Source organism: Mytilus trossulus, chromosome 10 (assembly GCF_036588685.1).
Source record: "Mytilus trossulus isolate FHL-02 chromosome 10, PNRI_Mtr1.1.1.hap1, whole genome shotgun sequence".
NCBI classification, from domain to species: Eukaryota; Metazoa; Mollusca; class Bivalvia; order Mytilida; family Mytilidae; genus Mytilus; species Mytilus trossulus.
The window spans coordinates 70,326,606-70,348,108 of NC_086382.1; the positions used below are offsets into that span (position 1 = coordinate 70,326,606).

General features: G+C 32.5%; 1 protein-coding gene across 1 annotated transcript; it reads right to left on the reverse strand.

The window, feature by feature from the left end:
* Window positions 1–2,546: 2,546 nt before the first annotated feature.
* On the reverse strand, window positions 2,547–17,467 carry LOC134688448 (oxygen-dependent choline dehydrogenase-like). The gene is made up of 11 exons (XM_063549170.1): window positions 17,169–17,467; window positions 15,321–15,529; window positions 14,871–15,060; window positions 14,413–14,541; window positions 13,729–13,850; window positions 12,763–12,930; window positions 8,855–9,005; window positions 8,027–8,184; window positions 6,868–7,042; window positions 5,717–5,942; window positions 2,547–5,067 (listed from the first exon to the last, which is right to left on the reverse strand). The coding sequence occupies exons 1-11, from the start codon at window positions 17,290–17,292 to the stop codon at window positions 4,896–4,898; spliced, it is 1,824 nt and encodes a 607-aa protein (XP_063405240.1). The 5' UTR covers window positions 17,293–17,467; the 3' UTR covers window positions 2,547–4,895.
* Window positions 17,468–21,503: the final 4,036 nt, after the last annotated feature.

The window sequence follows — 21,503 nt, forward strand, 5'->3', positions numbered from 1 at the left end:
TTTGAACAGTTCACTATATTTCTTATTTTTGTACTTCTTTTTTTTATCTTATCTACTCCATGTACAGTATACAATAACAGAGTTTGGTTGGGTGGCACAGACATGTTTGCTGAAGGAAGATGGGTTTGGATAGAAAATTTGGAATCCATTTCATATAACCACTGGTCTATAAATCATCGTGAACCAAATGGAGGAGCAAGAGAGAATTGTTTGCTTTGGATTAACCGAAAAGGATATTTTTGGCATGATATTGCCTGCAAGGATGACAACAAATTTATTTGCCAGCGGTAGGTACTTCCATAATCTTTCAACGTATCTTTCTGTAACTTTGTAAAAGAGGAGGCTTTTTTTTGTTATTATTTGATCAGTTTTTAATCTTTTAAATAACATTCATCATATCTGATTAACAAAGTCAGTTAATAGATTTGAAAATTCCACTTTCTCAGATACAGCTTTCACACATATGAAAAGGAAAACATATCGATATCAATAAATATTTTGACAGAATACTTATTTGAATATTGTGTTGTTTTTTCAGGAATAGAAAAGAAAAAACAGTGTTAAAAGATTCTTACACAAGATTCAAATAAAATATAGCATTGTTTTGGTTTATTGTTTTAGTATTATTGTGCTTCTTAAATGTCAGCAATGTCAGCAGTTCCCTTACTACAAAACTCTGTAGATCGACGGTCACAATAAACTACTTCTATTACGCTGAAAATTCGGTTATCTTCAACAAAACGTGGAATATCATTTTTCTTAACCTTTCAAGAGAGTTTGTGCATATTCCACCGTATGAAATACTAGTTATGTTGCTTGCACTTTAACTTTGTATGATTACTGAAATATCAAAACAATTAATGTCAAGGAAGCCTCTCATTGCTTGAAAAAATAGACAGACAATACAGACTTGGATATTTCAAATTATTTTACACGAGGGAATGGTGCACAGTAGTTGTTGTTTGTTTGTGTAATTCATACGTGTTTCTCGTATCTCGTTTTTTAGTATAGATTAGACCGTTGGTTTTCCCGTTTGAATGGTTTTACACTAGTTATATTGGGTCCCTTTATAAATTGCTGTTCGGTGTGAGCCAAGGCTCCGTGTTGAAGGCCTTACATTGACCTATAAGTTGTCTGATTGGCATACACACCACATCTTCCTATATCTAATCAGTATCGATAATAAGCTTGAAATTAAGACCTAAAATATTGTAACTGTAAACCTGATTCCTTTAAACAAAAATCCGAAAATTAAGTCGGCTAACAAATGACACAATATTTTTGTTCAATCTAAGAAAGACATTATATTGGCCTTCGACATAATAGCGATACTTGGTTCGTCATCTGCTGTTTATCTTGATAATCTGGATAAACATTAAAATATAAATTCGCCAACAAAAACAATAGAAGAAGTATAATACTCTATTCATGATAAGATTCAATGCTTAAAGATAAACTTAAATAATACAGCTAGCTAAATCATAGAAAGTTATCAATTTTTTTTTTAAACAAAAGCTTTAAAGTTTAGACAGAAAGTCCTCAACAGTTTAGACATTTCACATTTTGCTTCATAAGTCGATATGTATGCACAATGTAGAGAACATAACTAAATTTAAACAAAAACTTATATCTTTATCTAGAATGATAAACGAGAAAGTTTAAGGTAGATCGGGTTTCCTAATTATAATCCATAAAACTTTTAATAATTTGTCATAATATAGTTAATGTCAGGGTTTTTTAACAATAATAAAAAGATTGGGTCACGGGGCTTTTTTCACGCTACGGGTTGTGCAAAATTGATAGATTTTGTAAAGATTGTACAAGGAAAAACCAATTTTCTGCCATAAATCAATGGAATTTGAGATAAAATATGAGAAGATAGCTTAAATATTATGCATTCAGATAAGAGAATGGAGAGTTACAATTTTAGCATTTTAGTTAAATTTTAGACGGTTTTCGTCTTATATTAAAGTGGCCAAATTCGTGTTCATTCTTAATATTGAAACGTAAGTTGTATTTGGTGATAGATAAAGGCACAATGTATACCGCTGTTCAAAACTCATAAATCCAAGGACAAAAACAAAATCGGGGTAACAAACTAAAACAGAGGAAATCGCATTAAATATAATAGGAGAACAACGACACTAAATTAAAATGTAATACACACAGAAACGGATTAAGCATAAGACAAAATCCTATGAGAATAAAAAATATAACATCAAAACCAATTATATGAATTTGGGATAGATAAGTACCGTGACAGGTCTTATAGTAATGTGTATTCAAACTCAAAAATAAGAGAAAACAAACGACACAACGGAAACACAACGTTAAAATGTAACACACACAAAAACGGACGATAATATAAAAAGTTAGGTACCATGATTATAATTAAGTACGCCAGACTCGCGTTTCGTCTACATAAGACTCATCAGTGACGCTCATATCAAAATATTTATAAAGCCAAAAATTTACAAAGTTGAAGAGCATTGCGAATTCAAAATTCCAAAAAGTGGTGCCAAATACTGCTAAGGTAATATGTGCCTGGGATGAGAAAATCCTTAGTTTTTCAAAACATTCAATTTTTTGTAAACAGGAAATTTATACAAATGACCACGTTATTGATATTCATGTCAACACCGAAGTGTTGACTAATGGGCTGGTGATACCCTCGGGTACTAAACGTGCACCAGGAGTGGCATCGACCTAGTGGTGTAAAAAGTTATCAAAGGTACCAGGATTATAATTTAGTACGCCAGACGCGCGTTTCGTCTACATAAGACTCATCAGTGACGCTCATATCAAAATATTATTAGATATATTAGATGCAAAATACGGCTAAGTTAATCACTTCAGTTCAGTTTCTTGTATATTCCTCCATTAATTGTGGATCACTACCCAAAGGGTATAGTTTGAGCAACTATGTACACCTTAAAACATAGGGAAACAAATAATTATATACAGATGACTGAATTTGGTTATAATGATCACTAAATAATAGATATCATAATTAATTCATAAGATTGTCATCATAAAGTTTTAAAAAATATATAATAATTCATATGTGCTGGGGTGTAAGAAAATGTTAAGAAACAACTGCATATATTTACAAATAAGAATTAAAATGGTCAAAAATTAAAATTACTAGTTGAGAGTGCTATACATACATCGGGAATAATAAATGTTATATCTGTGCCTGGGGTGAGAAAATCCTTTTTTTTTTATTTTTTGAAAAATTCAAACAGGAAATTTATAAAAATGTAACAATGGAAATATTCCTGACTTGGAACAGGATATTTTTAAAGGAAAAAATGGTGGGTTGAACCTGGTTTTGTGGCATGCCACACCTCCCTTTTTTATGGCCACGTGAAAAATAACATTAAAATAATAACACAACATTATAGGACTACAATATAAATAAATAGGAGAAACACACGAATAATAGCTAGCAAAAGGCAACAAGTTTAAAATTTTAAAACGCCAGAAGTGCATATTGTCCACTTACTAGTGACGCTCGTTTGAAAGCCGAAACATATATAAAGGTTGAGGATCAAAAAAACATCAGAAAAGTGACATTTTGGGGCATATTTGATATTTTTTCATATCTAAGCTAAAATCAAAGCGTTTTTAATGAGTAAGCAGTTAAACTCTTTCACATAATCTTATTGAATCAGCTGAAAAAGACACTTAAGTGTTAAAAAAGTTTCCCTAAATATTTCGTCAGATGAACTTGAAATTTGAGGCCATAATCGGCCCTTACCGGACCTACTCCTTCAATCAAAAGCTTTAACTAGAAACGAAACAGACGGACGAACGAACGTACGGACGGGCGGATGGACGGAAAAACAGCCGAACAAAAAGACCAGAAAACACAATGCCAATAAATGGGGCATAAACATGCATTAACTTATTGCATTTTGATGAAAACTGAAAACTCTAGGGTACCATTGAAAAGCTGATTGGCGAAAGTATGCTAACAAGATAAGTAGAGGAAACATATTTGTCAAATTCAGTTCCAGTTGATGCCGTATGTCTCTGGTAGAGATGTTAGAAATCAGATCAAATGGGTTCTGTTTTTGGCTCTCGAAATCATATATCAAGTCCCGTCAAAACCACAGTAACATAATTAATTAACATTTATGGGAATAATTTATGATTTTTTTTGAAGAAATAGTTCTTGGAAAGAAAGCAGATCAGAATTTTGATATATACAACAACATTCGGCAATAATCAATAATGTGTCGATCTCAGGGGGATGACAATTCTACTTCCAAGTCACAATTTGTAAAAATAAACCATTTTAGGTACTTACTATTAAAAGTACAGTCTGCGAAAGCAAACATCAAGTTATGAAGGGCCCCAATTTACTACACTGCATAAAACCATTCAAACGGGTAATATAAAGATCTAATCTATATAAAAATTTAAAAAAAAAAAGAGAAACACGTATGAACCACATTAACAAACGACAAACACTGACTATCAGGTTTCCTGACTCAGGATAGATGCGAACAAAATCAGCGGGTTTAAATCTTTAAACAGGTACCAACCTTCACCCTTACCTGAAAAAATAGTGTAGCATCACAACATAGAAAGACGTTTCACTTTGTTATTTAATTATTTGAATCGTCCTTTTTATTTAGAGATCTGAATCATTGTTATTGTGTACATGATAAACAATATTGGGTTAGATTACAACACAACTTTATTTTCGACAGCTTTTCATAGTCATGCAGGTAAATGTATGTCTTACGATTAAATGAAGAAAATACTTGGGATAGATAAGTATATGCTGACGTTTTTTCTAATTAGAGCGGTATTGTTAATTTCATACACTCCAAAACCTATCAGTTTTGTATAAATTGATGTCAATTTATATCTGTTTTAATCGTCTTCTAGGGTTTCAAATGTTTTATTTGTTTCCTGAATGTCATTACTGTATCTTTTCCATGTATCAGGTCAGCAGCCTTTTCACCGATCATAATTGACGGAGAATTCGTATTTCCAGATGTCACGTGCCGCATCACTGACGCGTCAGCTACTCTTAAGTTTGCAATTCCTTTCACCCTTAAGTATCATTAATGAAAAAAAGAAAACATATCTTTAAAATGCAATTGAATACAAAATTGTAAAACAAATATTGAACTAAAATCATAAAATGTAACCAAAACAGAACAAAACTTTATAGAAAATAATCCAAAATCAACTACATGTAGCACCGGGATTCAATAAACATTAGACAGTGGTTTAACGGTACAACATTAGATCAAACTAAACACACTTAATGTATAATTGTTAAAGTCATTAATCAGACTGTTGTTTTTGTCACGTTAACGCCATTTATAGCTTGTTACGATGTATGGATTTTTCTTATTTTTGAAACCCGTACGGTGACACAAAGATGTTATAAATAGATGGTATAAAGAACGAGTAGATATGTAAACACATCGCAAGATAAGATTAGAACACCATTGCCAACACACAAAAAAGGAGGGAATAAAAATATGTCCCTTTTATCGTAAAAGTTTTGTATAGAGGAAACCCATGTAAATTTTAAAAATAAAAATGAAAATGAGAAAAAAAACATTGACTGCTTTCAAAATGAGATTCAGTAAAAGTTCTTGTCATTTTCTGAGTTTTATGTAAAGGTATCGTAATAATTTGATAAAATGAAAATATATGTAAGTTGTTTTTCAGTCAATTCACTAATGCATACCTTAGTTTTGAATCCACAACTGCAGTTTGATCATCTTTGTCGCCCATACGACATGTACATGACGGATGATATACCGTCACGGCATAGTAACGGATAAGACATTCCCAATAGTTGTCGCTGTCAAACTCTTCCTCGTCACAAATGCCTGGAAAATCTACTCTATTCAAGGTTGCGTCTAATTCCCTTAACGCATTTGACTTTGCAAGTTCCTGTGTTTTTCGTATTGCTAGGACAAAATGAGAATGTATATGCAATTATCTACAATTATATAAATTCGTGTCTTCTTATGTGGGCATTTAAACAGTTCTGACTAATAAAAGAATTATTGATTGTGATGGACCAGTTGCTAATTAAATAGCATGTCTCTTATTTCTATTCCCCATCATTTCTATTCTTAAGATTGCACTTGACATTGCTCGTAAATTATAATTACAGAAACGGGTATTATCCCATCGATTACAAATTATTAGATATACTTCACTCGTGATAGCTAAATTTTCTTATTTTGAAATTCTCGATGAAACTCCCAGATAAAAGTTTGATATTCAACGGGTTATGACGCAAATATGTCTATACATGATGTAAGCATATTGCAATGTAAGGATCCGTATATCCATGCTGTATGTGAACCTATTAAATCTGTGTGGAGAGTGGCTCCCCAAGACCTACGCCTGGTCAATCTTTACAGTTGTCTACGAGTTCTAACCGTTATTGGAAGTTGATGATGATGATTAATTGATAACGTTTGAAATGTATACGTATGGCTAGCATTAGGTAATCATATCAGCAGGATGTTTTATTAGCGATCTTTTTTTATTTTACACGTTCATTTTTCAGAATATCATAATTTACCTTTTAATCAGAATTCTTGAGACAAAATATCGATTTTCAATATTAGCGACTGCGATTAGTAAAAAGTATGATGCTTAAAAAAAGTGCTTAGCTTTAAAAATCTTTAAAATTTCTTACGGGGGAAAATAGTAACGTTCGAAATAAACTGGCGCTGGAAATGCAAGGCCCAATAAATAAAATATCAAATATTTGTGGCGCAAATTGTCACCATTTATTTAGATTTCGTTGTTGCTAGATACTTATATACTACTTAAATCTTTCTGAAAAATATGAAATAACTCTAAATAACGACCTCTCACCTTCAATGAAAATATCTATATCATGGCGATGCATCAGGTAGTTTGGATCGATTACTGGATGAACAAACGGGTCTTTACTCTTTAATCTTACACTGCCAGTACTCTTTGGGTGCAATAATATTTGAGTGATAGTAAACTCATTACTGAATGCCCTCGTCTGTGCTAGCTTTACAACCTATGATAACAATAAAAGGATGTGCAAACAATCGAATAATATATTGTCTTTTAGTAAATCAACAGTTTTTAAATTGTGCTGCTACTTTGCTTCAAACAAGATGACGTACTGTTTATAGCTTATTTTTTATATCCCTTCTATTAATTTTTGTACAAAAGAACCGTATGATAGATGTGTAAAAATATTAAAAGTATAACATGCTCAAATTGAAGTTTGATGCCACATTTCAGAAAGCACCGATTTGTATTTTCCTAGGAAAGAAGCGGCTAAAATTGTATACCTATTATCAAAAAAAAGAAGATGTGGTATGATTGCCAATGCGACAAGAGAATATCCACAAGAGACCAACATGACACATAAATTAACAACCATAGGCCACCGTACGACCAGTATCAGTATGTTTAAACATAAAGAGTATTCGGTAAAGCGGTGTTGAGTGGTTGACGTGAAAATACATAACACAGTAAAGCATGCTTACATAAAGCTTGATAAAACATATGAAGAAGTTCTGGATTCGGAGTCAAATTGTGACAAAAATTAATTGACGGACAGACAGATGAACACACAAACAGACTTAAAAACTGCCGAAAGGATGGGCAAACGGAAAGCGGTTTACCGCTACATTTTTTTCATCGGTGATTCGATGGGTGTCGAACCATTTGTTTGTTTTGTTTTACGCAATCTTAGGGACAATGCACTTTCAAGTACTTTTTTTTGTTTTATGGTGTGTTTTTTTTTGTGTTTCTTTAGATTATGGTTGATATTGCTCTTTAAATCAGTATTAGTTGGTATGTCAGTTGTTGATTCAATCCCTTTGTTTTTTTTGTTTTTTTTGCTTGTAGCTTCATTATAGGAATAACTTATGTGATAAGATTCCAAATAAGAAAAGTATCCTCCAGAGACCAAATAACCATACGGTCTACAACATTGAGTATAATCCGGTACCGCCATGCAAGCTATATATCTATTCGAAAAATAACTCACAGAATCATTGTAATTAAGGGGCAAACCATTCTCTAGAAATGTTTTATCTGATGCAATGCTGAAGAACATTAGTTGGTAGTCGGGATATAATGTCTGCGTGTCTTTCACTCTACTTTTATCAAATATTATTGCTTCCATGCCAGAAAAAGAAAATATCCCTACAACAGGTAAATGTAATATTATTGTTAAAATTAAATCTTTATTTGAGTGAAGCAATTCCGCTGTTTTTAACATTTTGACAAAATCTAATACAGACAATTTCGAGTTCGATGCATTTCCGTCAAAATCTCTGGTTTTAGTGAACGTCATTCGTGCGTATAGAGGCATCGCCACTTCCGTTCCAATGTTGAGCAAGTGGTTAGAAAATTATGATGCTATAGATATTGCACGAATTATTCAGCAAATTGAATTCTCATAATTGACAATCAGTACTGCCGTCCCTAGTGAGTTGTGATTATTAAGTACCAATACTAATGGAACAGGAACAGTTTAACCTTCTTGAGCACCTTACTACATCGCAATAGTTTGGTTATGCGCATGCTGTTCCCAGGCGCGGATCTAGTGTGGGGGGTTCCGGGGGTTGAAACCCCCCCCTTTTTTTAGACGATCAATGCATTTGAAAGGGGACATGTAATTGGAACCCTCCCCCTTTGTCCTGGGTTAGGAACCCCCCCTTTTTAAAAATGGCTGGATCCGCCCCTGGTTCCATAGGTTGATCTTTAGATTTTTTTGTGTTATGTTTTGATAATTGTGTTTTACTTTAAATAGTTCGTCGTTGTCTAAATGTAAAACAAGAACCAATATTAGTTATAACGTAATTAATATTACCCCCTCTTGTTAGAGTATACTGTAACATGTTCCACCAACTCTGTGTAGACTTTACAGAAACACTCATATCTTTATTCGTGTTATATTTCATAAAAAACATTAGATGATCTTCCATATTCTCACCAACGGGTAAATCTGATTGAACTTCTATCTAGAACAAAGTTCAGCATTCAACCATTAAACAATTTAGCAAACATGATTTCGAAGTTGCAATTTGTAAATCTTGGTTTAAAATGTTACTTCTTGAGATAGAATAAAAAAGGTATGCTTGATACGTGAAATTTCACAATGAAAATTGCAAATATTTACGCCTACGAGTTAAAGACATACAATAATGCTCTTTTTTGTCACTCGCAACAACAGAATAACCCTCTGGTATCGTTCGCGCCCCTCTCCCATCATCACTTGCACAACATGTACTCGTTTTAGGGTTCATTCACTCTACAAGAGCTTCTGTTATGCATTTTATTTCGTTTGAAATAGGGTTTTTCCCGTTTGCTATTTGTAGTTAATATTTATATATTTTATTTTAAACATATTTTATTCATTAAGATATGAAAAGGATTGAGCAACAGGCACACCCTATAAAAGCTATCTCCATTATACATGTACAAGGTATAATTCAATTACAACAACTGTATTTAAAATAATGCAATTTAAAATTAGTGGAACATGCATGCTACTTGTGAGCACACACGAGCAAATTAAATATGTTAACAGTGTTACTTAATAAATGCAAAGTATATTTAAATATATAGGCAATTAATCATCACTTATTTAAATTACCTTGAAACATGCAAATATCCTTATGAGTCGTTAGAAATATATATATATATGGCTTGAAGGAGACACTAAGCTTGGTTAGTGGAATAAATGAATTAACGTTGGAGTGTAGAAAAAAAAAACTAGATGAAAGAAAAATTAAGTAAGTTTCAAACAAAACGTTGAGTGTCACTGATATATTTTTGAACAGATTTAAAAATAGCAATATTCATATCATAGATGAATTTCATTTCACTTTAAAATGTACAAAACTAAATATAATTAGAAACCAACTGTTTTCCAAAATTTGTGAAATAGTTCCCTCTTTTTACAGTATGACTAATGAAGCAAGATTTAAATTTTTGTATACATGTGTTCTAGAAATGCTCTATTAAGCACTAAATAACTTTGTGGTACCACCTCCGCATATAATGTTTAAAAATTTGGTATGATATATATATATATGTTTGTATGTTTTTTGTATAACAAATTTGTATTGTCTTGGTATCAATCCTGTAATTTTGGATTTTAAACCAATAAAAGTTACTTACTTACTTACTTTCTTATGAAAATAATCTGTTCCCAAAAAGTAGTAATTCAATATTTATGTCAACATTATCAACAATGGAGTAAATGGAATCAAGAAGGATTTGTCTTACATCATTATACTTAGGGCAAATAAAAAAGAAATGTTTGTTATCCTCAACAGGTTGGTTACAGTTTGTGCAAAAAGTGTTCTTGGATAAGAACTGAATATTTATAGATGGGAAATACTGTAGTATAACTAGTTCGGATACTGGTTTTGTAACAGTATGTACTATTTATAAGTTTGATGTTAGATGCAGGAGGCAAGAGGAAAGTTTTGGCGGTTTTTATAGGCAGGGTTTAATGGTACTATATAAAGTTTGGCATTTACATACCTGCAGCCAGGGAGGTCGGGGAGTTCGGACGAACCCCCCCCCCCCCCCTTGAAAACAAATAAGCACTGTTAAAGTCCATGTTCGGTTCGAATTATGACTGTTAAAGTCGAGTTTGTGAGTCCAACGAACCCCCCTCTGGCTACGGGCCTAATTTAATGTATTAGTATTGAAGGTGCTTGCAGTTACGTCGAATTGAAGTTGGTCCCATAGGTACACTGTATATGTGCAGTTGCTGCTATGTTTATTGTACGTACAGGCGTTGGAGGTATTAGCCGGGGGAAAGAAACGATGCGGAAGGGGAACAATGTTATATGTCATGTATTTATATATTGTTTCAATCGAAGAAATATGTACAATAAAGCAAAATAAAATATTGTATCGCAAGAGAAAATAAAATGTTATTGCGAGCAACTAATCCTATATCTGTGTTTGTCTTGTATATAGCCTATTGAATTTAGAGATTAAATGCTTTAAATTCGGACGAGCAGGGCGAGGGAGAATTTAAGTGGGCGTTTTGTCATAAGTCATAATATGCAAACGTCATCATCATTTAGATTGCTGCGTCATTCCAACTGACAGCAACACTATGTCATGTATAGTAATAGTTCCCATTACATATTTTTTAATTGTTGTTTACAAAATGTAAGTGTTTGACACTTAATTTTATTACGAAATATGACCCTTACCGGATTTGACATGTTATCGATTATATGATTTATCTTTATAATTTTTGATTTATTTGTTATAATTTGTTTTACATGAATTTTTTAAGGAAGGTTCGATAACGAAAAACATGCATTTCGAAAGATGAAACTTTTAGTTTTGTATACAATAATTATTACTGACATGATTATAAATAGATAATATAGTGTAGCTGATTATTGCTATTGATTTCATTCTTTCCTACATACTTTATACTTCAGTATCAAGTTGATTTATATGTTTTAAAAAGTCCACAAAGGTAACTGGGGAATATACATGTAAATATGGTCATTACAGGTCCTCTTCTGACCGACAGTAAAACCCTTGCCAAAAGTAAGACGTACATTTTTCTATGAAGGATGTATCAAGTACGCAGACACGACCTGCCGGAATGAGTATGTTTAATCTGATGCATTGTGTAGAGAGAGTACAACGCTTCTACATTAAGAAACCTTGCAAAAACTCTTTGATGGATCCTAAGATGGCCTGTTGCAAGTCTTAATTTCTTTTCCTATCCAATATACCCGTCAAGGCTTAATTTCCGTCCCTATCCAATATACCCGTCAAAGCATAATTTCTGTCCCTATCAAATATACCCGTCAAGGCACAATTCCTGTCCCTATCCGATATACCCGTCACGGCACAATTTCTGTCCCTATCCAATATACCCGTCCAGGCAGAATGTCTGTCCCTATCCGATATACCCGTCAAGGCAGAATTTCTGTTCCTATCCAATATACCCGCCAAGACTTAATTTCTTTCCCTATCCAATATACCCTACAAGGCAGAATTTCTTTCCCTATCCAATATACCCGTCAAGGCATAATTTCTGTTTCTATCCAATATACCCGCCAAGGCTTAATTTCTGTCCCTATCCAATATACGCATGTTTTCTTCAGAAGGTTTCTGGGTAACGTGTACGTAAATATTATCCTGTGTTTCTCTATGTGGTGTTTTGATCGTCTTTTATATAAATTTTACCTTTGTGTTTATCCATGTATTCTGTACGTCACATGTACGTAAATGTTACCTCGTGTTCTTTAAAGTGTTCTCTATGTCATCTATAAATCAATGTTACCAAGTGTCCCTCCATCTTTGTATAGGTCACCTGTATTCCCCCGTGTGTTTTCCGAGCCACTTATATGTAAATTCTCCTCCCATCCCTTGAAATTTCTATATTAGTTCACCTGTATCTTAATGTTACCTTTATTTTCAGCAGGTGCTCGCTATGTCCCTTGCATCTGAAGTTCACCTTGTGTCAACCAGGTGTTCTTTATGTCCTATATGTTTTACAATATGTTCCTTCATATGTTCTGCAAGTCGGATATATATATTTTACCTTGTATTAGTTAGTGTGTTCTCAAGGTCTAAAATGTAAATTTTACATTGTGTTCCTCCATATTTTCTTTTAATCTAATATGTGTACTTACCTTTGGTTCCCCAATATGTTTTCTTCATCTTATATGTGTATTTATACCTTGTGTTCCTCCAAGTGTTCTCAATGTCTAATATGTTTATTTTTACCTTGTGTTCCTCCAAGTGTTCTCTAGGACCTATACCAGAAAGCATTAGAAGCTGTGGTGAGTTTACAGCACCGGCTGATACTATTACTTCTTTACGAGCAAACAATGTCATCTTTTGTCCGTTCTTTATCATTTCTATGCCGCTTGCAGTTTTATTGGTTATTAGTATCTACAAATGTATTGTTAAACACAGTATAATAAGTTCTACTAAAATGCCTTTATGAATTCGTGAGTTGACAATTCTGATGAAAAGTAACCATTGAGGTTTTATTCTACATGTCAATAGAATGCAGTAAACAATACATTTTGATGTATTTTATTTTACTTCACAGTTTTTCTTTGAATAACACATAAAACATCGTATTATGAGATAAAAGTATGTCCCAACAGAAATATTTATAACAATTGCATTAATACAGATTCTACCACCGCATCGAGTTTGATGCGATATGTATTAACTCGAAACAGTTAAATTTTCAAATTGAAAACGCGAGGCTCGCCGATATGCAAAAAGATGTGTTCTTTCTACGTGGTGTCATCCCGCATTGTCGCCTTTTTTCATGCCATCAAAATAGGAAATTCAGAGGAAAGCAAGAAAATTCGCGTCATTATTGGATTTTAACCAATGAAGAACTGAGATCAAACAAACCACACGTTGATTATTTCATTTATACAATGGGTGCAGATAGTGATATATTGACAAAGAATAAGATAAAACTTTGTCAAGTATTTTTTTTCAAATGCATTAACATAAAAACGCTCACATCTGCATTAACCTGTATCATTGTAAGCCTCCAATATCTTTCTACTTTACTGAAATATCGTGTTTATTTTTCGCTAGCATCTGTAATGTGGTGCAATATATTGTACCCACACTCTTAAGATCTTGTAATAGAACGGACTATCAGGGTTATATATGACCTTCAATATGAACAAGTTAATAGTATTATCTGTAAAGTTTACCTACCTTTGTAACAAAAGAGTTGGTACTGATATGTAGGTTTGGTCTTTTTATAATCGGTATAATATAGGCTGTAGAAGTGCTGAATCTCTCACCTCCAAAAATGTTTGACTGGACATACGAAAAACCTTCATAATTGAATAAAACATTAATTAGTATTTCGCAAACGTATAAGATTGATAGCAGATGAATTGTTATAAAAGAGGTACGAAAGATACGAGAGGTACATTCAAACTCATAAATCGAAAATAAACTGACAACGCCATGACTAAAAAGAAAAAGAAAAATAATAGTACACAAGACACAACATAGAAACTTAAGACTAAGCAGCACGAACCCCATCAAATACCCGAGGGTGATAGCAGGTGCTCCGGAAGGGTAAGCAGATCCTGTTCATCATTTGGCATCCGTCGAGTTTCTCATTTTATTACAAACCCTGTAAATAGTTTAATATAACTCAGCATCTATAAACGAATTAATCGTAAAATGTTGCCTTATGAGCATGGGCTGATAAAACTTTCCATTTGCGCTATAAATGTATCGTGTGAGTTTAACCTTCCAGAATCGTCCCAAAAACATGACCGAGAAGAAAAAAAGTGTGACTTAGAATTAGGCTCATTTTAAATCTTAAATTGATATGCAAACGCATGTAGAATTGCTTCGAATCATAAGAATAGAGAATTATATTACCAATCATGTTCTCTCCGTTTTGGTCTACAACTTTGTAACCGAGTTCCTCTGCTGCATGTTGGTAAACATTGGCCAGAGATGTTACCTTGGATTGGGTTATTGGTAAATAGCCGCCAGTAGAATGGTAAGCTGAAATTTAGAAATATGCTGACTTATTTTTAGAACACATTTCCATGGATTTCATCTTATTTAGATCATAGCTTCATAGTCATTCATTACTATTGCTTTATTTTTTGGTGTTAAACTATAAAAACTAAATCGTACTATTCGTTTTGATTTAACACTAAACGGTAACTCTGCTTACCCAAATGAGAATTCCATTGATAGACAGGTTAGACACGAACTACTGACACCAGCAATGCTCATTCACAATCGGACAACTGGACGCTGATTTCGAAATGAATTATTCACAATTTTATATCAAAGAATATTCCAAACGTAAGTATAATGAAACTCACTAGAATTAGACAGTTGATCAATTTTCATATCTTCTATTTTCAGGAAGTATGGAAGAACATCTGTATAACCCCATCCATCAGCTCCCTCTTTCTCCCATTGGTCAAAGTCATAGCAACTTCCTCTTATATAAACCATGTGATTTATACTACTAGTTCCACCTAATACTCGACCACGTGGCCAGTAACTCCTCTGAAAAATAAAACAAATGGTTATTAAGTCATCAGCTGCAAATGTGAAATATGTCTCTGAATATCTTTAACTTATCCACATTTGATACAGACAAATTTCTGACTATACGATTAGACTGTGACATGACGACGATGACTACGACGACAACGATGATGATGGTATTGCTGCTACTGCTGCTACTAATGTCGATGAAGAGAAAGAGGTGGAAGAGGACGATAACGAGGAAAAGTACGATGCTAATGATGATTATTAATATTTACCTGTTCTTTCATTGCTTTACATGATGCCTTTTGAGGAACAGTATAATATGACCAGTCGATATCTGTCTTCTGAAGAAGAGGTGTTGCCAACGGAACTTTTATGTAATCATGGTCAAGTTCAGAACCTCCCGCTTCAAGTAATAATACTGTGACATTGTCGTCCTCTGATAGTCTGTTGGCGATTACCGCTCCAGCCGAACCGGCCCCCAATGTATAAACAATACTAAGTTATTATAAAATATTCTTCTGACAAAACTTGTTTATCTATACACATATTAAATTATCATCATAATAACAGACATACGTTTCGCCATTAACTGAACATAAAGAATAGGATCAAAATTGAACATTTACTTCGTGAAAATTAATTACAGCAGACGGGCAAAACGATTTACATTGTCTTTACATATAACCTGTTTATCGAGCTTTTGTAGACAAGAAATGTAAATCAGTGTTTATTTTTGTATTTAGTTTTTGATTGTTTCTACTGTGTTTTTTGTCTATTTAATTCGCATAACTAGTCACACAGTCCTCTTCTCTCTCATAATATATTATATATCGTAAATCTAAAATGACATACCGCATATTTAGCATTTTTCCGACGTAGTCAGTATAGTTTCGGTTTGTGCCCTTTGAACTCAAGGACGCTTAACTATGGCAGCAGAATACGCATGCTCGAAAATCCTTTTCGAAATGCTGTCATGGTGGGTGATTTGGTTGTGTTTGAAAAAAAACGTCTCGTTAATTATATCGTGATGGAAAGCAGGTGAAAACTATAATTATTTGAACTAGATCTGACAAAAAATTATATTTTTATTAAAATAATTGATTCTCCAATAGCTTTTTGCATCCATGACAACTGTTTATTCGGGATAGTTATATAATTTTTAATGTAAACTTTGTTGTACGAACGTACATGACTTTTAGAACGAACCTACGCATATGAGATTTTCGCGGGGTTTTGGTGAATATAAACAGAAAGATACGCGTTATTTAAATGGTAAATCACTTTTTTAAATATAATCGGAATATTCACAAATAATTTGTAATGATAGTTTTAAACATATACTCAAATTTTAATACGTCGGATATCTTTTTTAAAGATAGTTCTTTTTTTGATAATTGATTTTTACAATAACGTTGAGTTTTTTGTTGGTTTTTTTTTGTAATTCCTAGATTCATGTATCCAGTAAATTGGTCTTATCTGTAATTTTCCCAATTGTCTTCTTTTCACGATTATTACATTTTGTTATGAGTGCGAATTTTCAAAATGGTTGTTGCTAGCATACTCGCTCCTTTTGGATTAAATGCGATTTACTCTTTTGTCTTTCCTTAAAACCATCACGTGGCTCTTTGCATCGGTTTGCATGATTTAGGCATCGGTAAGTTACTATCGCCTTATGTACCCAATAGTTTGTGACCTGCAATAAGTTTTGAATGTGTTACTTGTGTACAACTTAACACGTTTTGCAAATTCTTTGATGGTCGTTTCTCTACTCTATGTAGATTTCGTTAGTTTTCCTGTTTGAATGGTTTTACACTGGTAATTTTTTAGAATATGTATGGCTTGCTGTTCGGTGCGAGCCAAGATTCTGAATTGATGAACTAATATGGTTTACTTTTAACAAATTGTGACTTGGATTCAGAGTTGTTTCATTGGCACTCATACCACATTATTATATATCTATAATATTGTTTGCGGGGTTTTTTTCTTCTTATGAATATGTCTTAAATGAAATAAAGTAAATTAATAACAACTATTTCTTTCTGTCGTGCATCCGAAACTATTTTATAGAAAACAATGACATGTTACCCTTGTATATATACATGTATAATTAAAATTCCTACCTATTATATAGTCATACGAACTATTCAGTGTGACTTTTAGGGCGACATCTGGATCGAATAAATCTTGGCGAAAAAACAATGTAGTAACTATTCCGAAGCATAGTGTTAAAAGTCTCGAAATCATTTTGAAGAAATGATATATATTTAACGTGGGTTAAAAAAAACAATAAAACAGTGATCCAAATAAAATAACACTTAAACAGTATATCGATACAGTGATAAATACTCGAGTGTCATTTCCTATCATATTTAGTCAGATCCGTACATCTATTATGCTTAGTATATATAATCGTTAGATGAGTTAGAAACATATATTATAGAAGCTTCATTTTTCCCTTTCAAGAATCTGTCGATAAAGAATAGCTCAAGTTCAGCTTTCTTTGCAGACTAAAATAACTTCTTGTTCCAAATCTTCTAATTTCTTGAATCTGGTTTTCAACTTTTAAATATCCGAATGAATATGCTCAAACATCAAGACTAAGACTACTGTCTTTTGAACAAACTCAAAATATCCTTGGAAAGTATAAGTAGAGACTTTTGTTATTATCTTTTTTTTTAATTCATTGGCCTTTGTCTGATCAAAGATCTACTATCATAACATATTTTTACAAACATTTTAAAAATTCTCTTCAAATATCCCTTATGGTCCTTAACTGATTTATAGAATATTATGTTCACTCCTCTTTGGAGATGTTGTTTATTTAGAAAGACACTAAGTGAATATGCTATACACATGTTAGTGATATATTTAAAAGCAGAAATGGGCATATACAAAAGACGAGGAAACGTTGGCAATTTATATCTTGTTTTTAAATCAGTGTTTTTCAGCAGATTTTTAGTGTCCAAACAATAGTGAATAGTGAATCAAGAAAAACACACTCAGGCTCTTTTAATTTGTGGAATAATGGGACCATCAATCTAATATATAGGTCCAGGAAAGTAAAACCACATGTGTAAATAAAGTAAGCTTTAAAATGCCATTAGCAGTTTGCAATATGAACGAAAGGACTTCAACAGAAATAACTTCCCTATCAATCAACATAAATAAATGAGACATGCATATAAGATATAAAATATATGTGTACAGTATGAAAATGAGAGACGAAAGATACCAAAGGTGAATTCAAGCTCACAAGTTTATCAAGTTTAACGAATGCTTAAAAACATTGAAAAATATGAAAAATGGTAAATCTCCAGGAATGGATGGATTTACAACAGAATTTTATATCTATAAACTATCTATGTTTATTGCTATTGTTATATATATATTGACATACTAGTTTTTGTTTGATTGTATTTGAATTATCTCCCCTTGACTTAGGTTGACATTTATTATGTGACTCTGTCCAACATGTTGTCCAACATGTTATCTGTTAATGATCTCTGGTGGCCTCTCCTGGTACCTCTCATGTTCAACATCATTGTATAGGGAGTGATGCATGTGGCTAGAAAAGAAGGTTGATGACATCATTAACCTTATCAGCATATTCCGGTATTTTAATCCAGAGTGATAAAAGATGTGTATCATCTAGTAGAAAATTTAGACCAATTAGCATAACTAACTTTTTAATTTTAGACTGTTATTGAAAAAAATAATATCAATATATGTATTATGAAATAACTATATAATTATATATCACAATATATATTTGGTGTATTTTCAGATGAAATAAAAATAAATTACAAAAAATAAAGTTTATCAAGGCCTGAATATAAACATTTTTGAATCAATTGCAATAAATGAAATATTATCGATGATCTGCCATAACTGAATGTCAAAAAACAAAAAATGACATAAGACAACTACGGACGAGTTTTTATAATTCAAACAGACAAACGAAGACATGGCAGGGTTACACCAGTCATTTAACGGTTAATGAACTTAAAATCAAAGGACTAAAAGTCAAATCGAGAGTCACTAATTTGTTAGAAATTAACGTCAAAAACAAAAAAAAACACAAATAATTTCATTGACAATTTTTGAATATGAAAGATCTTGTCTTGAAATATTTACTTTTTATTACAAATTATTATTTTACAGTCTACTATATTTTTGTTTTAGCTTTGATGAATGAAAAATTATTATATTTTAATGAGGCAAAGGATATATTTCTTTGCACAATGGAGCCATTTAAGTACCAAACAACATTGACTTTGTTTTCTTAGAAAAAAATTGATAAAAAAAAGTCATTATTAATATTTATCAAATATATTTTATGGTAAATTCATTCGACTTGCTTACCTTTCCCAGGTACAAGTAGCCATATATTTGTATCTATACTTCTATTTTCTTTTCTTTGACGTATGCAAAAGAATCACCTACAAAACCTCAATTGGAGCCTTTATTATGTAGGAATAAAAAACTTGGTGTCGTTGAATTGATTTTTTTAAAAACCAATGAATTGGTTTTTTTCAATTAACTATTATAAGTAGATAGATATAGGAAGATGTGATATGAGTGCAAACACTCTCCATCCAAGTAACAATTTATAAAAGTAAAGCATTATAGGTCAAGGTATGGCCACCAACACAGAGCCTTCGCTTACACCAAACGGCAAGTTATAAAGGGCCCTAAAATTTCCAGTGTACAAACATTCACACAGGAGAAGCAACGGTCTAATCTATATAAAAACGAAACTAGAGGATCTAAAGAGCCTGTGTCGCTCACCTTGGTATATGTGAATTAAACAAAGGAAGCAGACATTTCGTGACAAAATTGTGTTTAGGTGATTGTGATGTGTTTGTACATCTTACTTTACTGAACATTCTTGCTGCTTACAATTATCTCTATCAATAATGAACTTGTCCGTGTAGTTTCAGTGGAAAATGTTAGTAAAAATTTACAAATTTTATGAAAATTGTAAAAAAATGATTATAAAGGACAATATCTTCTTATAGTCCATCAGCTGGTAGGGCGAAAATTCAGTTCTGTGTTACACCCCAGGGTACCGCAATTTTTTGGTATAAATTGAAAGAGTAATATCTGAAGAATATTTTAAGAGGTGTTAGACTTTTGAAAAAGTGTCCAAAAGGGGTTAAAAGTGGACTTATTTCAGGGTATATCAAAAATTTTGTTTTGCACATTATTACAGAAAAATGTAAAAAAAATAACCAGGTATTCAGTACTATACTTTTTATCAAATGGAACACATCATATCTTATTAAAACGCAGGCTAATTTTTAATATTTTTTTAAATCGTAGAGGACCAAGAAAAAAGGGGGAGGGTCAATTTCCAAAAGTCATGATTTTGAATGAAAAGAAGCATACGTACTAATTTTCTTGATAAAATGGTATATTTTTTTCACATTGAAACATACAGCATAAAGTATATAAAGGCTGTTGAATAAAAATTTAAAGTTAAGAAACAATAACATAGAATCAACGACAAACACAAACATAAGCAACCAGAAATGCACGATTCTGTCACAAATTTATCCATCGCATTCATGAAATAACTCACATATTAAAACACACAAAACTGTCAGGGTTTCTAAATTTCTATTTTGTTTTAATTTAACAACCGCATCACCACATTTTTAAGGTCACACAGAAGGTCAATCCATAGAATCATTTAAGTTTGGTCACCTGCCTCAACCGAATTATCATTATCATCTTTTCCATCATCGTTAGCAATATCAACGATTTGATAATGCTTATATCTATAAGCTTTCGAGCATTAACATACGGCTTTCTGTTCAGGATAAACCTTGTTGAACACATGAACATTTTTTTTTGGCACAACCAGCTTCACATGAACAGCACATCAGAATTACAAAAGCATCTAACGCTGGTGGTTGGTCTAGAAAATTGATACTGATCAAAGCGCTCTAAACAATCCAACCATTGTTTGGCAACAGACAAGTGTTGTGTTTCAGAGCAGATTTAGTCTTCGTCTGAAAGTTGGCTTGTTTAATGTGCTTTAGCATTGCATCTTTTGCATTTCAAAACGTTTTGATCTTTATTTGTCGATATTTTTAATTTCGTAGCCATATATAGAACACAAAAACCTCTCGAGTGTTTTGAAAACTCTTCGCCAACCTCTTCCAAGGTTTCATCAAGATGGAATAGACCTTCTGAAAACTCAACATAACGTGTTAAAAAGCCGAATGCTTTGCTTTTTTCTTTACCAGACAAAACACTTACTGAATCACTACCTGTATTGGCGCGAAATCCGGGCAGTTTTCTACAAACATTCTCACCAAATTTGCACACATTGATTGCACATTTAATAATCTGCATTTGGGGGATGCATCTGTCAGACTTACAATCATGTTAGAATTGATATGCAACTGTGAAAATAGTAAGCCAATAACCCCACAACAGTGTCATAAGGT

Bases quoted from the DNA above. Each gene is read 5' to 3' on its own strand.
- LOC134688448 (XM_063549170.1), bottom strand. From the start codon at position 17,292: ATGATTTCGAGACTTTTAACACTATGCTTCGGAATAGTTACTACATTG. The intron at 15,530-17,168 runs GTAGGAATTTTA...TTGTTTATACAT, and splicing joins TTCGTATGACTATATAATAG to TGGGGGCCGGTTCGGCTGGA. The intron at 5,068-5,716 runs GTATGCATTAGT...ATGATACTTAAG, and splicing joins GTTGTGGATTCAAAACTAAG to GGTGAAAGGAATTGCAAACT.